This window comes from Hyaena hyaena, unplaced genomic scaffold (assembly GCF_003009895.1).
Source record: "Hyaena hyaena isolate Hyena2069 unplaced genomic scaffold, ASM300989v1 scaffold_936, whole genome shotgun sequence".
Lineage (NCBI taxonomy): Eukaryota > Metazoa > Chordata > Mammalia > Carnivora > Hyaenidae > Hyaena > Hyaena hyaena.
The window spans coordinates 167,841-188,575 of record NW_024081568.1 but is presented as its reverse complement, the minus strand read 5'-3'; the positions used below and the strand labels follow the sequence as shown (position 1 = coordinate 188,575).

The 20,735-nt window shown below is 38.4% G+C and overlaps 1 protein-coding gene across 1 annotated transcript; it reads right to left on the bottom strand.

Moving 5' to 3' along the window:
• Positions 1-315: 315 nt before the first annotated feature.
• On the bottom strand, positions 316-1,251 carry LOC120223029 (olfactory receptor 8S1-like). Its single transcript, XM_039221091.1, has one exon. The coding sequence runs from the start codon at positions 1,249-1,251 to the stop codon at positions 316-318; it is 936 nt and encodes a 311-aa protein (XP_039077022.1).
• Between the last annotated feature and the right edge of the window lie 19,484 nt (positions 1,252-20,735).

Genomic DNA, 20,735 nt, shown 5'->3' with positions numbered 1-20,735 from the left:
ATTTCCCCAGGGCTAAGCATTTTGTTAATGTCTTGCAAACAAAAGAAATAATATATATCTATGTCTGTAACCAAATTACTTTAATTGAAATAATTATCTGATGCATGTTTTCTGCCTTTGAGAAAGAAAAATATTAACCAAAGCAAGAACATACCTTGCTGCTATTTTTTGGTGCATTTCCAAACAAAGGCGGCTTTAAAGATATTTTGTCGTATCTGACATTATAAGCAAACAAAAATTGTCCTTAATGCTTATTATTCAGGTATTTTGTTATAATTCTGCCCTGCTTCCCAATCATCCACTGCTTGTTTTCTGCTACCTGAGGTGTTGTAAACTTTTCTGCAATATGTTTTTCAGAGATGCTTTTACTTCCTTGTTCTTTAGGCTGTAGACAAGGGGATTCACTAGGGGAGTGACCACACTGTACTGCACGGAAAAAACTGATTCCCATGGGGAACCTGAGGTTGGCATGAGATAGCGAAGAAAACCTGAGCCATAAAATAAGCTCACTGCAGTGAGGTGGGAGGAGCAGGTGGAGAAGGCCTTGCTTCTGCCTGAGGTGGAGCTGATGCTAAGGATGGTGGTGACAATACGGGTGTAAGAGAAGAAGACCAGAATGAAGGTCCCAAAGGCATGCAGGAGGGCAGAGCACAGCAGGACTACAAAGTTATCAGAGCTATTGGAACAGGATAGAGGGAACAGGGAAGGAATCTCACAAATGAAGTTGGAGATGACCTGAGTCTCACAGAAGTCCAAATTCCAAGCTAAGAGGGTATTGATGAAAGCATCCAAAAAGGCCAGACCCCAAGATCCCCACACCAGTCCTACACACAGCTCATTGCTCATCATCTGACCATAGCGTAGAGGGTAGCAAATGGCGGCATAGCGGTCATAGGCCATCACTGCAAGGAGGCAGAGCTCTGTTCCCCCAAAGGCAAGTACAAAGAAAGCCTGGGTCAAACAGTCTTCCACTGAGATGGTTTTCTTCTCAGACAGGAGGTTCTCTAGAATCTTGGGCACTGTGACTGAAGAGTAACAGAGATCCAGGAAAGAGAGGTGATTCAAGAAGAAGTACATGGGTGTGTGAAGCTGAGAATTGGTCCTGATAACAAGGATCATCAACAGGTTCCCTGACAGAGTCAGGAAGTAAACTACCAGGAAAAGCACAAAGACTAGAGCCTGGGTATGATGACCTTCAGGCACTCCAAGAAGGAGAAACTCAATGATGGTGCTGTGATTTACCAACGCCATTTAAAGATGATAATACTATGGAAGAAAACAGAAAGAGAAGTAATATATCAACCATCTCCTCTGGCAACCCAAAATTTCCACTTATTCTATGTACACACTTTTTTTTCTTCATCTGCTCTTTATTGCCATACTTGTTTAATATCTCTCATGGAGTCCCTTGAAGCATGCATGCCTTTGCTTTTCTGATTTCCTGGTGTACCAGTCTTGAACCTTCTGTGCTCTATTTGTTGCTCTTTCCTTACAAACAGTTCTAGAGAAATTCACATAAGTTTTCAGATCTGACCCTTGAATAATTTTTACCCCTTTAAACTGGGCCATTGATTTTGTTTTATAACCTTCTGCTCAAGAATTCATTTTCTGCAGAAGATACTATAATTCTTCCTGTTTTCCTCTGTCTGTCTTTCACCTTCCAATCAAGACTTTGTAATGGTTTGTTACTAATTAATTATGTACATTTATGTTATCTTTTTCCTCTTTATTATTTTGTATATATTTGGAACATTTGGTCTTAGATATAATTTTGAAAGCTGTGTGTGTGTGTGTGTGTGTGTGTGTTAGAGAGTTGAGAAAAGGGAGGCAACTACCAAACATTTTATAAAGTTAAAAAATATATCTAAGAAATAATAAAGGTAAAACAGAACTGAGTTGTTCATCAAAATAAACCACTAAAAAAGAGAGAGGTCCTAGCCATATCAATCAGACAACAGATCACTATAGTAATCAAGTTGCCAATTGGCAAGGAAGAAGTAAAACTTTCTCTGTTTGCAGATGACGTGATACACCATATAGAAAACCCTAAAGACTCCACCAAAAAACTGCTAGAACTGATAAACAAATTTAGTAAAGTTGCAGGATACAAAATCAATGTACAGCAATCTTTTTGCATTTCTATGTGCCAATAATGAAACAGCAGAAAGAGAAATTAAGAAAACAATTCTGATTTCAATTGCATCTAAAATAATAAGATATCATAGAATAAATCTAACCAAAGAAGTAAAAGAATTATTCTCTGAAGACTATGAAACAATAATGAAAGAAATTGAAGATGACACAAAAATGGAAAGATATTCCATGCTCATGGATTGGAAGAACAAATATTGTTAAAATATCTATACTATCCAAAACAATCCAGAGGTTTAGTGCAGTCCCTATCAAAATACCAACAGCATTTTTCACAGAACTAGAACAAACAATCCTAAAATTTGTATGGAACCACAAAAGACTCTGACTACCCACAGCAATCTTGAAAAAGAAAAGCAAAGCTGGAGGCATCACAATTCTGGACTTCAAGTTATATTACTAAGCTGTAGTAATCAAACCAGTAGGGTACCAGCACAAAAACAGACACATAGTTCAATAGAACAGAAAAGAAAACCCAGAAATGAATCCAAAACCAAAGGTCAGTTAATCTTCAACAAAAGAGGAAAGACTGTCTAATGCAAAAAAAAAGCAAGATGGCAGATGTACACCCAAATGTATAAAAAAATCACATCAAATGGAAAACTGGACAGCAACATGCAAAAGAATGAAACATTACCACATTCTTATATCATAAACAAAAATAAATTCAATATCGGTTAAACACCTAAATGTGAGACATGAAACTATAAAAATCTTAGAAGAGAGCACAGGCAGTACCTTCTCCGACATTGGCCAGAGCAACTTTTTCTAGATGGATCCCCTGAGGCAAGGGAAACAAAAGAAAAAATAAACTATTTGGATTACATCAAAATAAAAAGCTTCTGCATAGCAAAGAAAACAATCAACAGCACTAAAAGGCAACTATGGAATGGGAGAAGATATTTGCAAATCATGTATCTGATAAAGAGTTAGTATCCAAAATACATAAAGTACTTACACAACTCAACACCCAAAAAACATATAATCCAATTAAAAATGGGCAGAAGACATGAACAGACATTTCTCCAAAGAAGGCATCTAGATGTCCAACAGACACATGAAAAGATGCTTAACATCACTCATCATCAGGGAAATGCAAATTAAAACTATAATGAGTTATCACCTTACACCTGTTAAAATTGGCTAAAATCAACAACATAAGAAACAACAGGTGTTCCCAAGAATGCAGAGAAAGGGGAACCTTTTTGTACTGTTGGTGGGAATGCAAAATGGTGCAGCCACTGTGGAAAACAGTATGGAAGTTCCTCAAAAGGTAAAAATAGAATTACTCTATGATCCAGCAACAGCACTCTGGGATCCCAAAGAGTAGAAGAATATTAATTAAAAGGGATACATGTACCACTCCCATGTCTATAGCAGCATTATTTATAATAGCCAAGATATAGAAGCAGCCCAAGTGTCCACGGATTGATGAACGGATAAAGAAGATGTGGCATATATATATGTGTATATATATATAATGGTATATATATACAATATACACAATGGTATATTATTAAGCCATAAAAAGAATGAAATCTTGTCATTTGCAACAATGTGGATGGAACTAGAGAGTATTATACTAAGTGATATAAGTCACTCAGAGAAAGACAAATACCATAGATTTTATTCATATGTGAAATTAAAGAGATAAAACAAATGAGCAAAGGAAAAAAAATAGAGAGACAAACCAAGAATCAGACTCTCAAATATAGAGAACAAACTGATGGTTACCAGAGGAGAGATGGGTGAGGGGATTGGTTAAATAAGTGATGAGGATAAAGGAGTGCATTTGTTATGACAAGCACAGGGTGATGTATGGAATTGTTGAATCACTATATTATACACCTGAAACTAATATAACACTGTATGTTAACTGAAATTAAAATAAAAACTTAAAAAAAGACTTTAAGTAAATTTTGAAAAAAAAAAAGAGAGAAGTCAAACTAGAGCCTGGAGTACAAAAGTACCCATTTATGTAACAGATACTTATGAATCAATAATATATATGTGAATGACAATAATTATTACAGTAATAAAAATGAGAACCCCATAAAAATGGGCAAAAGAATAGAATAGGACTTTCACAAAGGAACATATCTGAATGGTCAGTAGGCTTATAAAAAAATTCTCAACATCATTAGTTATCAGGGAAATGAAAAATGGAACCACAATGAAGATCCAATAAACACTCATTCGAATGAATAAGTTGCCAAGTGTTGGCAAAAAGTGGGGAGCAACTGGAACTTTTCTTGTGGGAATGTAAGATGATATAATCACTTTGGAAAATTAGGGAGTTTCTTATAAAATGAGATGTACACCTAGTCTATGACTCATCAATTCCACTCTTAGAAAAGTGCATATGTTGACAAAAAGTCTTGTACAAAAAATGTTCATAACACTTTACACTCTAATTCTATAAACCAGAAAAAAAACCCCAAATAAACATCAACAGGAGAATGGATAAATCATGGATAAAAATAGTGGTATATTCATACAATGGAATTCTGCTTAGTGAGAAATGAAGAAACACTATTCATATATGTGTGCAACAACATGGATAAATAATAATCAGAACCATGACAAATGTACATTGATTAAAATGCACAATGTAAAAATTTTGAAAATCTGAAAATGTATATACCATTTTAACCATTATACTGATGAAGATACAGAGCATTTCTATCGTTCCAGAAAGATCTCCATTACTTTCAGTCATTTCCCCCTCAGAAGAAATCACCATTCTGATTTTTATCGCTATACATAAGTTTTTCTTATTCTAGAAACCCATAAACATGGAATCACACAGACTGTAAAATATAATATCTATCATTTCTTTAGTGCCATTTATGTTCTACATATTGTTAAATAGCTTCCCTTCTATTAAGAAAAACTAGTGATTTTTCACACCTTGGCTGTCTGACTTCTGTTTGCTCAGACATATCTGCTTCTCTTCACTGTGTGTCTTATTTCAGCAATATATTCTCTGAACTCTTTTGTGTCTTCACACGGATATATATCTTACTCTAGCATTTAGTAATAGGTGTTTTTCTTTTTTTCTTCAGCTAAACTACATGCTCCTTGAGGATAGGGATTAAGTTCTATGTAACTTAGGATACTCTGAACACACGTTGCAGTGGGAGGCACATGATAAGACTTTAATCATGACTTGTGAAATGTAAAAAGACTGGAAAAGATGAGGCAAATAAGACAGAGTATGTAGGCCTTTCTTTGAGGAATATTTCTAACTTGAATTTCTGTTTCAAGAACAAAGCAACCATAAAGGAGGCTGGGAAGGAAAATAAATTCAAGGGAGTGTAGAACTCATCCTGTGGCTATATAGGGTTAGAAAAAGACTCATCTGGTAAACTCACTGGCACCACAGATTCCTGATCAACAGGGAGCAGGATCACATGTACTAGCTCATTTTAGTTCACATCAGGAAGCTTGCTTAAAACCATAATGTTCATTCATCTACTCACTAATTCTTCCTTATGCCTACTACTTAATTATCAATCTAATTTTTCATTTATTAACTCCATCAACCATGCTATCTCTCAATCCAGTCATTTTTTCATCTATTCATCCATCCACCCATATCTCCAGTTATCCATTCATTCATTCATTCACTCATCCATTCATTTATTCAATACGCCTCAGATATTTATAGACTGCATCATATAGACTGTTGTGCTTAAGATAGGTTGATTGGCTATCTGGCATAAACATCTGATGAGCTATTAAATGAATGAACTTATTTGTCTTATATTTCAAATAACACTCTCCCAATATCCAGGGCTGAACTCCCTTGTTAGCCTTTTTCTTCATATCAAACTTGAAATCTGACCCTTCATTATAACTCAAACTCTGCTCCTTTATGAACCTTCTTGCCTGGAATGGTAATTTTTACTGCAATCCTAACTTGCTCACTGATCCTCTGAATCAACTGTGAATCCTTTGGCTTTCACCTGATTTGAAAGGGTCTAATGTTGGTATTGCTGTTAGGACTCAAAATAACAAGTTCTGTTTCTGTTGGCATAGCCCATGAATTAGTGCTTGCTCTTCCTGGCCTTCCTCACTCATGCTAGATAGTATTTAGGCACCTCTCCATATTCCAAGCTCTTCTAAGAGATCAGATACAGGTTACTTATCACTTGTGTCCAATGGGTAATGTGTGGTTTAGGGTGGACTGAGTTAATTCAGACTCTGCAGTGAAGAAGAAAAATCAAATGGAAAAGTCAATTTTAAGTGTCTTTCTCATCTCTGTGCTTGTAAAATTCTGTTGAATAGACATTCTCTCTGATTTCTACATTAGTTAATTAAATATGTTCAATTTAATTGAAAAACATTTAAATACTTTCAATTTGCTGCCTAGCTTTGAGCTGATAATTGCTTCATTCTACTACATTTACATTCAGCATAGATCAGGGGCACATGACCTGTCAATAAGGTAGGTAGAACCCTATATTGTGAGATTCCAGATTTTCTCACCCCTGTCCCCAAGATCCTTTGGTGACAGAGTAAGGACAAGGCTTATTTTAACTGTAAAGATAAACACAGATTCCAAATTCTTCTCACTTACCTTTGAAGAGGGAATGCAGAGGACTCAATTCACATTGAACTCTGAATGACTATTTTTGAAATTCAGCAAAGGGAGAAGAAGACTGGTTTCTTTGTTTACAGGGAGAAGAGTGGTAGCTCCAATTGGAGCCCAGGTCTGTCCTCTTAATATGATACGTGTTTTACCAAATTGCCGGGGATACCTTGAATACTTCTCAGATGGCCAGTTATTGGTATCTTGTCTACATTTTTTCACATTCTATCTTAAAGAGAGGTGAGGCAGGAGGTTATTAAAGGAGGTTACTAAACCTTAAAATGATTTCTTAAATCATTTTAAGAAAAACATTCATTTTATTAAAAAAAAACAGGTGGCTTACGGCTGGAATTTCACTATTGGGAATTCATATTTCTTAAAATAATTTGTGCCTACACTTAAAATTCAATCAACTGTGGGAGACATAGCACATTATTTTATTTAAAATTATTAAATTATTAAAAAAATAAAATAAAATTATTAAATTATTTAGGTGCAATAATTTTATCCTATTATTTCCAAAGATATAGGTAGCTGAGGATTACTCCACATCTAACACTTCATCTTCCCAGTGTAATTATACAGAAAATGTTGACAATTGGAAGAAATGTTTGGGAAGATGCAGTAATGAGGATAGGAGGAAAAACAGTTAGCACTGGAAGGCAGAACTTGTCTACCCCTGGTTGGGAGGCACCTGGAATGGGGAGAAGCAGTGTGCATAGAAGTTATATTTCACTGACCTTAGTATTTCCCCCTGAAATCCTTTTGTCCTTTCACTATCTACATTACTGGAGACTAGAATTGTTAGGGAGGAAAAAATGAACTCTCTTCTCTAGCATATGTGATTAGACTTTTATAAGGGGAAGAGGATTTTAGGCATCCAGGAACTCCCTGTCTACTCTGTTGTGTTTCCTCTATATGTCTCCAGAGTAGGAACCTTTCACCTGCTTGTTTCAGTCTCTCTTAAACCTGAAATTTCTAGATTAGCGAAAGATTTGTAGAAAGACTGCAAGGAATCAACAAAACCCATTTTCAACAATGCTCTGGAAGTGCATACAAGCATTATTGAGAAGATAGTAAGAGTGGCTGGTGACAAAACCTTTGGTGGAGGACAAATCTTTAAAGCCTTGATGTAACTATCCAGTGCTTAGAGTTCCGAGATAGACTCCAGCATAGGGAAATAGTGATGATGGGGCATGGATGAGAAGGGTGGCCTCAAAGAGACAGGAGTAGAAGGCCAGATGGGAAGAGACAGATATAACCTGGAAGTCCCTAGTGGGGGTGGGGATGGGGATGGGGTGAAAACCATTGCAGATACCACAGAGGACATTACCCAACTCTTGACATTTTCTGGCACAGAAGGCATCTGTTTGCTCTGGTTCTTCCATGGGGAAAGGAGTCATCCACAGTCAGGTGCTCTTTTTGCACACAAGAGCCAGTACTTCTAGACCCCAATTATTGAACTAGTAGATCTTTTTTTTCTTAGTTAGAAGTCTCAATGACGGCAGGAAAAGAGACTGCCCCTGATGAAGGAGTTTCAAATAACTTACATGTTTCAGTCTTTCTTACTAACCACAGTAGAAATACACTCAGATTCCTACAAGAGGCATCTGAGAAACCTGTCTCATGTGATCCAGATGAAATCACATGAGCATCTGTTCCTTTAGCTGCCTTTGTGATTCTAAATATTGGGCTAATGTATCAGTGAAGCAAGAATTTCCAGATACAATCCATTAGAAAAGCAATGAATAAATTGGCCAGCTGAGTTTGGAGACTCAGGAGACAGATGAATTTCTAAATTCCCTGAAGTCACCACCAAATGCCAAACTTTAATTAACTAGAAGAGTTGAAACTTGTAAGAACCATCGGGCATTCTCTCTCTTTGTGTTCAGACCATTTGAGTCAAAGCAAAGGTCTTGATCCTTTGGTGGATGTCTAGTGGGTATTGAAAGTTGGAAGACTGGATAGCAGTTTCCTGTGGACCTGTAAGGAGCTGGATGGTTCATTTAGGAAATCACAGGGAAGCTATCCAGGGACCCACAGCTTACTTCTGAATTATTTTCCTACATTCATATGAGTGGGGGAATATAAACACCACGGTTACAAATTGTGGTGATCGAAAGAGTCAATCAACAATGTATTTTTATATGTCTAATCAATTTTGCCCATCCTAGATTGATAAAGCTATATGACTCAGCCCACTTGTGGTATGGCAGACTCATGCCAACAAAATTATAACATCCTCACCACCATTGGCATAGAATTTCATAATTTCATAGTCTCAATAGTACTTTGTAGTTTCAATCTTTAAAATTTTTGCCAATATGTGAATACATATAAGGTTTTAAACTATAAGTTTCACTTTCCTGATTACTAAAGGTTGGGTATCCTTTTATAGTTTTTAACATTTAATTTTATCATGGTAAGAACACTTAACATGAGATCTGCCCTCTCAACAAATTTCAAATGTACAACACATTATTGTTTACAGTGGGTACAGTGCTGTTCAGATCTCTAGAGCATATTCATCTTGCTGAACTGGAAGTTTATGTCTATTGATTAGTAACTACTTATTTCTATCTCTCCCCATTCCCTAGACACCACTATTTCACTCTTAGGTTCTATGAATTTTGCTGTTTTAGATAACTCATGTATGTGGACTCATGTGGTATTTTTCTTTCTGTGACTGGTTTATTTCAATTAGCATAATGCCCTCCCGAGTCATCCACCTTATTGCATATTGAAGAATATCCTTTTCCTTTTGAAAAATAATTTCCTTCCTCTTTTCTTTTTTTTTTTTAATTTTCTTAATGTTTTATTTATTTCTGAGAGAGAGAGACAGCGTGAGGAGGGGAGGGTCAGAGAGAGAGGGAGACATAGAATCTGAAACAGGCTCCAGGCTCTGAGGTGTCAGCACAGAGTCCGACGCGGGGCTCAACCCCACGAACCACGAGATCATGACCTGAGCTGAAGCCAGATGCTCAACAGACCGAGCCACCCAGACACTCCAATTTCCTTCTTTTTAAATGCTGAAGAGTATTCCATCCTGTGTCAATATTGCATTTCTTTACCTGTTCATTTTCTGATAAACATTTAAGTTATTTCCACATGTTTGCTATTGGAACAAGTGCTGCAGCGAGCATGGGAGAGCTAATATTCTTTGAGATACTGATATCAACACTCTTGGATAAATATCCAAATGTGTGATTGCTGGGCAGTATTATAGCTCTATTTTTATGACTCTCCATACTGTTAGCTCTAGTAGTTGCACCATTTTGCTCTCCCATTAACAGAGTGAAGGGGCTCAAATTTCTCTAGATTGTCACCAACGCTTGTTGTCATGTTTTCTTATAGTAGCCACTCTGGCAGGTACGAGGTGATGGCACATTGTGATTTTGATTTGCATGTCCCTGATGATTATTTGTATTGAGCACCTATTGGCCATTTGTGGATGAACCATGTTAGGCCACAAAACAAGTCTCAATAAATTAAGAGATTGAATCATACAAAGTATCTTTTCTTAACCACAGAGGAATGATGCTATAAATCAGCATAGAGGGAAACTGAAAAATTAGTGAATATATAGAAATTAAACTACACACTCTTAATCAATGGATCGAAGAAGAAACACAAGGAAGGTTAAAGAATATTTTGAGAAGAATGGGAATGGAAACACAACATACCAAATTTATGGGCTGTAGTAAAAACACTGTTGGAGGGAAATGTGTAGCTGTAAATACCTACATGGAAGGAAAAGAAACATCTCAAATGAAGAACATAGCTTTTCACCTTAAGGAACGAAATACAGAAGAGCAAACCAAACCCAAGAAGAAAGGAAATAAGTATTAGAGTGGAGCTAAATGAAATAGAAAATAGTAAAACAGAGTGAATAAGAGAACAACTTTGGATTTTTGAAAAGATGAACAAAATTGATAAAACTCAAGCCTATAATGTATAAGAAAAAAAGACTCAACAAAATCAGATATTAAAGTGGGGACATCTCTATCATGTTACAGAAATTTTTTTTTAATATTTTTATTTATTTCTAGAAGAGAGAGAGACAGCGTGAGCAGGGGAGGGTCAGAGAGAGAGGGAGACACAGACTCTGAAACAAGCTCCAGGCTCTGAGCTGGCAGTCAGCACAGAGCCCGACGCGGGGCTCGAACCCACGAACCTCAAGATCATGACCTAAGCGAAAGTCGGATGCTTAACCGACTAAGCCACCCAGGCGTCCCATCATGTTACAGAAATTTAAAAAATTGTAAGAACTATGAACAACTCATAGCAGCACTCTCCACAATAGCTAAAACATGGAAAGAGCCTAAGTGTCCATCAACAGATGAATGGATCAAGAAGATGTGGTTTATCTATACCATGGAATACTACATGGCAATGAGAAACCATGAAATCTGGCCATGTGTAGCAACATGGATGGACCTTGAGGGTGTTATGCTGAGCGAAATAAGTCAGGCAGAGAAGGACAAATATCATATGTTTGCACGTATAGGAGGATTAGGAGGAACTTGACGGAGGAACAAGGGGGAGAAGAAGGGGGGAAATGGTGGGGGAAAGGGAGAGAGGCAAACCATGAGAGACTCTTGAATGCTGACAAAAACTGAGGACTGATGGATGTGGGGGGGAGGGGGGATGGGCATGGAGGAGGGCACTTGTGGGGATGAGCACTGAGTGTTATGTGGAAACTAATTTGACAATAAACTATTTGTAAAAAAAAAAAAAGAACTATGAACAACTGAATGCCAACAAATTAGATTATATAAAATGAGGAATTTTCTGGATAGCACACAAACTACCAAAACTTAACCCAAAAAGAAACAGAAAATCAAACAAAATGTCTCAACTAAAAAAAATCCCAGGACCAGATGGATTCTCTGGTAAATTCTACCAAATGTTTAAAGAATTAACAGCAACCACTCTCAAACACTTCAAAAATATAAGAGGATGGAATACTTCCTACTCATTCTATGAGGCCAGCATCACCCTGATATCAAATCTAGACAGATATCAAAAGAAAGGAAACTTACAAAGCAACATCCCTTACAAATGTGTGGAAACATACTTAACAAAATACTAGAAAATATGTCAAATCCAGCAGCTTATCAAGAGAACTCTACAGCATGACCAAGAGAGACTTATCCCAGGAAGGCAGGGTTCATTCAAATACAGAAATCAATGTAATTCGACACATCCTAGAATGATGGAGGTGGGGTGGGGTGGCATGATTGTTTCAATTAATGCAATAAGAGCATTTAACAAGAATCAACATCATTTCATGATTAAAAAAAAAAAACTCTAAACACTCAACAACCTAGGAATACATGGAAACTACATCAACATAATAAAGTTCCTATATGAAAAGCACAGCTAACAACATCAGATTTATTGAAAGACTGAAACTTTTACTCTAAAGTACAAGGACATATTTCATTTTCACCGCTTCTTTTCACCACTTCGTTTCACCACTTCTATTCAATATAGTGCTGGAAGTGACTGAATATTTTTGACTTAAGTGCTCTATTAAGTGACCAAAATCACTGACCTCGGTCTTTTATATGTCTCAACAATCAAGTGTCATCAGATAAAATACAACAATTCTCCCTGTCACAATAGAGGTAAACAATGCTATCTCTGTTTTTGGAATAATCTTTAAAACAAAGATTTCACACTGCCGGAGCTGATGCTCATTTTGATTAAGCAATTTGTTTCCTAAGATGAAGCTGCCTTCCTTCAGCAGGTCAGGTAACCTGAAGCTAGAACCTGCCATTGTCAATTGCATTGAGCTCTGCAACCGCTTTTGCAACACTGTTGCTTTTGAGGGTTCACAAATGAGTCAGATGCAGGCTGGATAGAGTAAAACATAACGGTTTCTAATTCTTTAAACTCAGTTTATCAACAGTGTTCAGACCAAATAGTGCATGTCAATATGGGCAATAAATTGGTGAACTCTATGTCACTATACATCTCCCTAGATCATTTCCAAATGGAGAATCCCTGCTACATGGACAACAGGGAAATACTATCCATCCTGCCTACTTTAAAGTCCATCAGGCCGTAGGGTGTATAGATAGAGCGTTAATCCTAAAGTTGAAAAGTCTATCTGTGAGAATGCCCTAAGAGTCTTATCAACCTCAGTTCTTATCAACCCAGTTAATGAGTTTCAAGTTTGGTTTGAGGATATGATCTCAGGGAACAACACTCTCTTCTGAGCTCCATAAACCAAATCACTGGCTTTTCTTCTGCTAGATTATATCTGAACCTCACCTGCTTCACTGATATTCTTTGTCCAGTACATAAAATCACAAAGGCAGTTAAACGAAGAGAAGCCTCTGTGATCGAGTCTGGCATGGCATGAGAGAAGTGTCTCTTGTGTTCCTTGCAGAATCTGGATGTCTCCACTGTATTTAGTGAGTGGCAGATTTTAGATTATAAGGGTCCTTAAGCTTCTCTCTCTGCAGTGGTCTACTTTCCTTCCCCCATTGTGACTTGCCAGTAGATCAAACTAATGTCTGTGCTTCCTGTAGTTTAGCTATAGAAAAAATGGTTTTCCCGTGCTTAGAGATCCCCAGACCAAAGATGACTTTTTATGCCCTGGTAAGACCAAAACCAAAAGACCACTTAATGCCAGAAAAAGTTAGACCTCCATGGTTTCTCTAAAGGTTCCCCATGGGTTCAGACCCACCTAGGTCTGAATTCCTTCTTCTTATCTAGTGTTTTTTTTTAATGCCTGGCTCTTCTAGGGAACTCCTTTTACTTTAAGTTCTCAAATCATCTTTTCCTTGTGCAAGAATCTGAGTTCTGGACCCTTAGGGCATAATGATTTTTTATATACTGTGAGGCTTTTATTTCTAGTTGTTCTTAGAATCTTCTAAATAAACCCTCTTTATGTTCTCGTAGAAGTGTTGAGTATAAACTGACTATAAAATATGCTTGACCTGGGAGGTTAAGACCAATAGTTAAGAGCTTCCCAGTGGGAGGAGGTGTTGATAGTGAGATTTAGTGGCTAGAAGGGTCCTCTTCCTTTTCTAGACCCTAAATCCAGGAGCTAAAAATAATTTATTTTTCTACTCTTATTATCCATACCATCACCTCTGGTCAACAGAATTATTGGTGGTAAGAAAGAAGGGGAAGAGCACATATTAGGGAGGTGCCTAAGGACAATATTGAGTTATATGGAGTTTGTTTTCCATGCACACAGCTTGTAATCATTGTGGCCCTTCCCTCCACTCATGTGTTTGTTCCTGGGACCAGAATCTTTATCTTCTGACTGACTTAATTTCCTCATATTAATTGCCCAGACTATTTCTGTCTTTTAGCACTAGCCCTAGCTTTTATTAATCTACCTATCCATTCATTTATGCAATTAACTAACATTCTCTGTCTGATTGCATATAGAATAGATAAATTGTATGACATTTCTCCTTGGAATGTCCTCAGTCACCTATTTCCATGGAAATTATATAAGATTATTGGATCTAAAGAAGGTAATAATTTATAATATCATTAAATGCACTTTGTCATTAGAATTGATTGAATTTTGGCACATATTAATTTAAGTGGAATGAATTCACAGTGGTATAGATTAAGATATAAATCAGAGGGTGGAGGCTGATGATTATTTTGTATTATTCTTAAAATGATCCATAAAGTGCCATTTCTTGTTCCAGTTCTCTTTAAGATGATATCTGACAAATATATAAGATACCAAGTGATCTGTGTGACAAGTGCTAAAGCACAGCTACCCAAGTTAATTGGTAAGTTTACACACCTTAGTAAGAGGATCTCATTTGGACTCCCCTTTTTTTCATCTATTTTGTCAGTGTAAGCTCCCAAATTACCCTTCTCTTTCTACTGAGTTTAGAAGTAGGCATTTGAGCACTCTCAACAACAGCCAAAACATGGACAGAGCCTAAGTGTCCATCAATGGACGAATGGATCAAGAAGATGTGGTTTATCTATACGATGGAATACTACATGGCAATGGGAAAGAATGAAATCTGGCCATGTGTAGCAACATGGATGGATCTTGAGGGTTTTTTGCTGAGTGAAATAAGTCAGGCAGAGAAGGACAAATACCATATGTTTGCATGTATAGGAGGATTAGGAGGAACTTAATGGAGGACCATGGGGGAGAAGAAGGGGGGAAATGGTGGGGGAAACGGAGAGAGGCAAACCATGAGAGACTCTTGAATGCTGAGAACAAACTGAGGACTGATGGTTGTGGCGGGGAGGGGTATGGAGGAGGGCAATTGTGGGGATGAGCACTGGGTGTTATGTGGAAACTAATTTGACAACAAACTATTTGTAAAAAAAAAATTAAATAAACATTAAAAAATTAAAAAAAAGTAGGCATTTGACTTCAACGTATATTGAAGTAGCAGTATATCCTCTTGTAAGATAAGAGAGCAGAATTTGAAATCAATGATTGTCTTTCATTGCAAGGTTTAAACGAATCCTCTTTCTTCCTTGTCTCTAGTCAGAGGATCTGTGCTGGGGGCCAGGGTTCGCAGATCATGGAATCTCACAATGTGAACTTCCATTTGCCTCGCTGATTCGTTGTGCAGGCATTAGCATGGGAAAGAGGTTTTCAAATACTAGATCTCTAGCTTACGGCTTCTTGAACATTCTTTGGATATGCTGGAGTTTACTCAGACTAGTGTTCAGGAACAAAAATGGGATAATATTCAGGTTTATACTGAAAGTTAAATATGGAAAAACTGGGGCAAACATCTAGCCCAAACTAGACAGTATCAGACCTCTAAACACGGAGAACACATGATGGCTGTCAGAGGGTAGGGGGTAGGGGAGTGGGCAAAATGGGTGAAGGGGAGCGGGAGATACAGCATTCCAGTCATGGAATGAATCAGTCATGGGAATAAAAGGCACAGCATAAGGAATATAGTCAATGATATTGCAATAGTGATGATTCGGGACACATGGTAGTAACTACACTTGTGGTGAACATCGCATAATGTATAAACTTGTTGGGTCACAATCTTGTACACCTGAAATGAATGTAACACTGTCAATGATGGTAAAAAAAAATCCCCCCCACCCCCAAATTGCTGAGCCTTTATATTTAACCTTAAAAAAACCCCTAAGGCTCAGATTGATAAATCTTGTTCAGGTCTCCAATTTGAACAGCCAGAATTTATATCAACTCCACCTGGCTCTATGTCCAGAGCTTATTCTATTATTGTCTAGTGCTGTTTCCAGTGTTCCTCCTGAATAAAGTAAAACTTCTGTGCTCAACATTTAAGGATTAACCAATCTTTGTAGTAACACCTCCATGTGCAGAATCATGTTTCACTTGGTCTTGTTTGGGTAACAGTGCTGGGTAGTTTAAAAGTTCCCTGGATGATTCTAGCATGCCTCCAGGCTGCAGACTTCAGGCAACATGCTGGTCTGACCTGACTTCTCCAGATGCCCTCATTACTCATCTTCTCCCTGCCTTGACTTCAGCTGATACTTGGCTAAAATTTTTGGCCTTCAAATCCTGACCCAAATGCTACTTACTTGTCAATCTTCACCTTAATTTCTACCTCTTGCATTACATTCATCTTGATTATTTCCTTCTATGCCTGCTTGGGTTATGAAAATTAATGATACAATAGTCCTACTTTTCTGCACATTTCCTGTCTTTGGTTTCAGTTCCCTGTGGTCAACCATGGTGCAGAAGCAGTATGCTTCTTCCAACCTATTGTCAGAAGGTCCACAGGAGCTGGATGGTGGTAGTTGTGAAGGGCTGGCAGGAGACTTCTCTTCTGCGATCCTCACTGGCACCTAAATATTCCTTTCTCTTCCCTAGCAGGTGTGAGCCAGTAGCACATTTCTGTCCTCACCTGGAGGTTTGCTTAAAACTATTCATCTACACACATATTCATCTACACACATATTCATCTCAGTTTGATAATTTATCAGCTTGTCTACTTAATTAGTCATATACTCTTTCATTTATTCATTCATTCATCTGTCCTACCTGTCAACTCAGTCATCTATTCTCCTACATCTCCGTTTGTTCTTTCAACTATTACTTCACCAATTCTTTCATTAATTGAATTATTCAAATATTTATAGATTTACTTTCCATAGTCTTCCTACTTATGGTACATCGGGCAAATAACCTTAACTTTTGTCGAACTGCTGGGTGAATACACTTATGTGTCCTGATTCTCCAATCATATTTCCCAACATCCAGGACTAAATTCCTCTGCTAATTTTTTTAAACCCAGCTTGAAACCTGACCATCACTGTACACTTAGACTCTACTCCTCCATAAGCCTTCCTGCCTTACTTGGCAACCCCTTACAGCAATCATGACCTGTCCAGTGAACTCTTAATCTACCCCACTTCCCCCGGAGTTTACCTGATGCCATGGTCTGACAATGGTATTGCCAACAGATTTCACCACAACAGATTCTATTCTTGGGGGGCCCATGAATGTCTTGGCTCCTGCTCTTCCAGAGTTTCCTCTCTTACACTTGTAAGTATTTAGACAGGTTTCTATACTCCAGATTCTTCTCAGAACCCAAATTCAAGTTACCTCTTAGTTTTGTGTTGTGTAACCACAATGTAGGATGGTGGCTCCAGTTTATTCATATTCCACAGTGATGGATAAGCAGATGAAGTCTTTTTTTTCTTATATGTAAGTTTGTAAAGTTTTGTCGAAATAAACAGTTTATATGTGTTCTTTGGTAGCAAAGACTTTTTTCTCTGCATTTGGAATTTGCTGTGTTAAAATTTTTATTTGAGTAAAGGTGATGCACAATGTTATATTAATTTCAGGTGTACAACATAATGATTCAACAAGTTTATACATTATGCTATGTTCACCAAACATATGCTATGTTCGCCCTTCTCCTGATACATTTCTGTTGCAATATCATTGACTATATTCCTTATGCTGGGCCTTTTATTCCTGTGATTTGTTCATTCCATAACTTGAATTCTGTATCTCCCTACCCCTTCACCCATTTTATCCAACCCCCTTCTGGCATAGCTTTAGCAGTCTTAATCTCCTTTCTTATTCCTGTTCCTCCACACACATAATCATTTGCATGTTTGTGCACACACACACACACACCCACACACACACATTGCACATTTCAACTGGTCTGTTGAGTCAAATAATCAAATATATCAGAGACATGTGATATGTAGAAATAAAATAAATACAGGATTTTAAAATTAAGTTGTACTGAGCCATCACAATGGAGAGTGAAAACTTGGCTAATGGAGAGACCACTTCTCTGGAAAAGTGATTATGTAAAATACACCATAATGTTTGCAGCATCAAAACAAAGGGCAATTAAGGGAGATGGGCTAGTAAGAAAAATTATATGAATGTCTCCAGAGCCATTGGGTCAGAAGAGTCACATATAGAAAGAACATAGATGTGCTGATTCAGGGCTCAGAAGTTATTCACGAGGCACTGGATGAGGGGAAGTTTCTAGGGAGGGGAGGGCAAGTAGATAAGATATCTCTGAAAAAGATGAGCAGGCTGAGGAAAGAGAGAGACATATACAGAGCATGAGATGAAAACTCTGAAGAAGAGATGGCACAAAGAGCAGGTGAATACGTCATGCTTCTATGTTTATTCCATGGGAATATCTTCTATCATGGCTGTAGGAAACCGCACACCACCACTGAGCCTAACCTCTTGGGACTGTCTGCTGAACCCCATACCCAGGTGCTGCTCTTTGTGATATTCTTGGCAATTTACCTTCTGACCTGCACGGGGACCCTGGTGATGTTCCTGCTGATCCTCACCTCCCTGCCCCCATGTACTTCTTTCTCAGTCACTTCTCTTTCCTAGGTCTTTGCAACTCCTTTGTCACCATGCCCCAAACGCTGGAGAATCTCCTGTTTCAGAGGAAACCAATCTCAGCAGAGCTGACTCAGGTTGTGTGTGTGTGTGTGTGTGTGTGTGTGTGTGTGTGTGTAGATGTGTGTGTGTGTTTGTGTGTGCGTGTGTTGCACTCAGGGATCAAAGCCTTTCTGCTCTTAGTGATGACCTGTGTCCGGTAGGCTGCCTGCCATCTGCCACCCACTGTTCTCTGGCCAGCTGATGAGTAACAGTTGTGTGAGGGTCTGCTATGGCTCTCACAGAGACTGAGATCTGGTATGCTCATGGCTTGGAGTTTGGACTTCGGTGATGTTCATGCAATGCCTTACTTCAGCTGTGAGCTGCCTTCTCTGTTCCCTCTGCCCTGCTCTGATTTCTCTGTCAACTTTGCAGTCCTGGTACGCTCTGCCGTCGTTCATGCCCTTTTGACCATCCTCCTGATCCTCTTCTCTTACGCCTGCATTATTGCCACCACCCTGAGCATCAGCCCCACCTCAGGCAGAAGCAAGGCCTTCTCCACCGGCTCCTCCCACCTCACCTTAGTGATCTCTTATGGTTCAGGTTTTCTGTGCTGTCTTGTGCTAACCTCTGGTTACCCAGTGGAGGCGGTTTTCTCTATGCAGTACAGTGTGGTCACTCCCCTAGTGAATCCCTTTCTCTATAGCCTAAAGAACAAGGAAGTAAAAGCAACTCTGAAAAGAATGTTGCAAAAAGATTTGTAATAGCTCAGAGAGCAGAGAGAAGAGTCAGAAGATGACTGGGAAACAGGGCAGAATTGCATCTAGATGGGTTTAATAATAAACCCATCTAGATAATAATAAAAATTAAGAAAAATTTTCTTTCCTAATGTCAGCCATAACAAAATATGTTGTACAAGTCTCTTTTCTTTAGGAGGCTTAAGAAAAGGCCAAGAGTAATTTGCTTACTTTAGCTCATATTTAATTTGTTTATGGACAGTACAATGGATCAGATCATTATTTCAATCAAGAAAATTGGTTACAGGCTTTTTCTTTCTTCATCTATGAAACATTCCCAGTAGATTACTACTGATAAAAATGTCTGTGACCTGAATTCGTACTTGAATCCACAGTGGTTTGAGATTTAGGAGCAAACTTTGCTGAAAAGAAAAGAACCAGTGCCTCTGATAGTGACACAAACTCAGGAGTTGGGAGTCTGTTTGGGGATGAGTGTGGACTGGAGAGGCTCCTAGAATGACTGGGAGAGAAACACCCAATTAGGGTGAAGTCAGATGCAGACATTTTCCATACTCTGTACATCTCCCAACACCTTCACTTGGTGGCAACACGGAGAGAATACAGTCTTTCTGAGGTGGCCATCAGCCCTGCTGTGTCACTGGGGCACCATTGTTGAGATGCTGAGGTCCTGAGGCCAGGTAGCAGGTCATCAGCAAAATGCTGGGGCTGCTGAAGGTATACTGCCTTGCTGCCCCAGAATCAGATTAGCTGCTTCTGCTTCTTTTAGTTTCCATTTACACTTCCCGTTGGCTGAGCCTAATCAGAAGCCACCAGCCTGGAAATCTGGGAAATGGCTCTGCAGGCATCTAGGCAAAGTAATACAAAGCCAAGTACATAGGACAGATATGGGGCTGAGCATCAAATGAAAACAAATTGATAAACTTGTAAACGTGATCCTTCTCAAGCAAGAAACAGAAACAAGTATGCATAAAACCAGGATTGAGAAGAGAGGATGGAAGGGAAGATGGGAACAAGGAGAATTTAAAGAAGGCTTCCGTATGTGTCAGAAGAACAAGGGAAGGAGAACTGCCGTTGGGAAAACAGTAACTGGAAAACTCAGGTCTAGACAGGTACTGGCGCCCTCAGGTGGCCTGAGGAATTCACTACACCAGTGAACATGGGAGTTTAAGGGGAAGTAGGGATCCTCTTACTCTATGCTGATGCAAGATATGCTCTGGGGGCCCGGGCTTCTTCCCCAATATCTGGAATCCTCAGAAATTTCTAAGGAACTTCAAAGAACAGTCTTCATTTAGTGGACTTTTCTTCCCTTTTTATACCCATCCCATCTCATGTTGTCTCTGTTCCCACTTGTGCACTGCCCTCTACAGACCTCTTCCAGAACTGGGGTTTGCTCCAAATTCACATAGATTCTTTC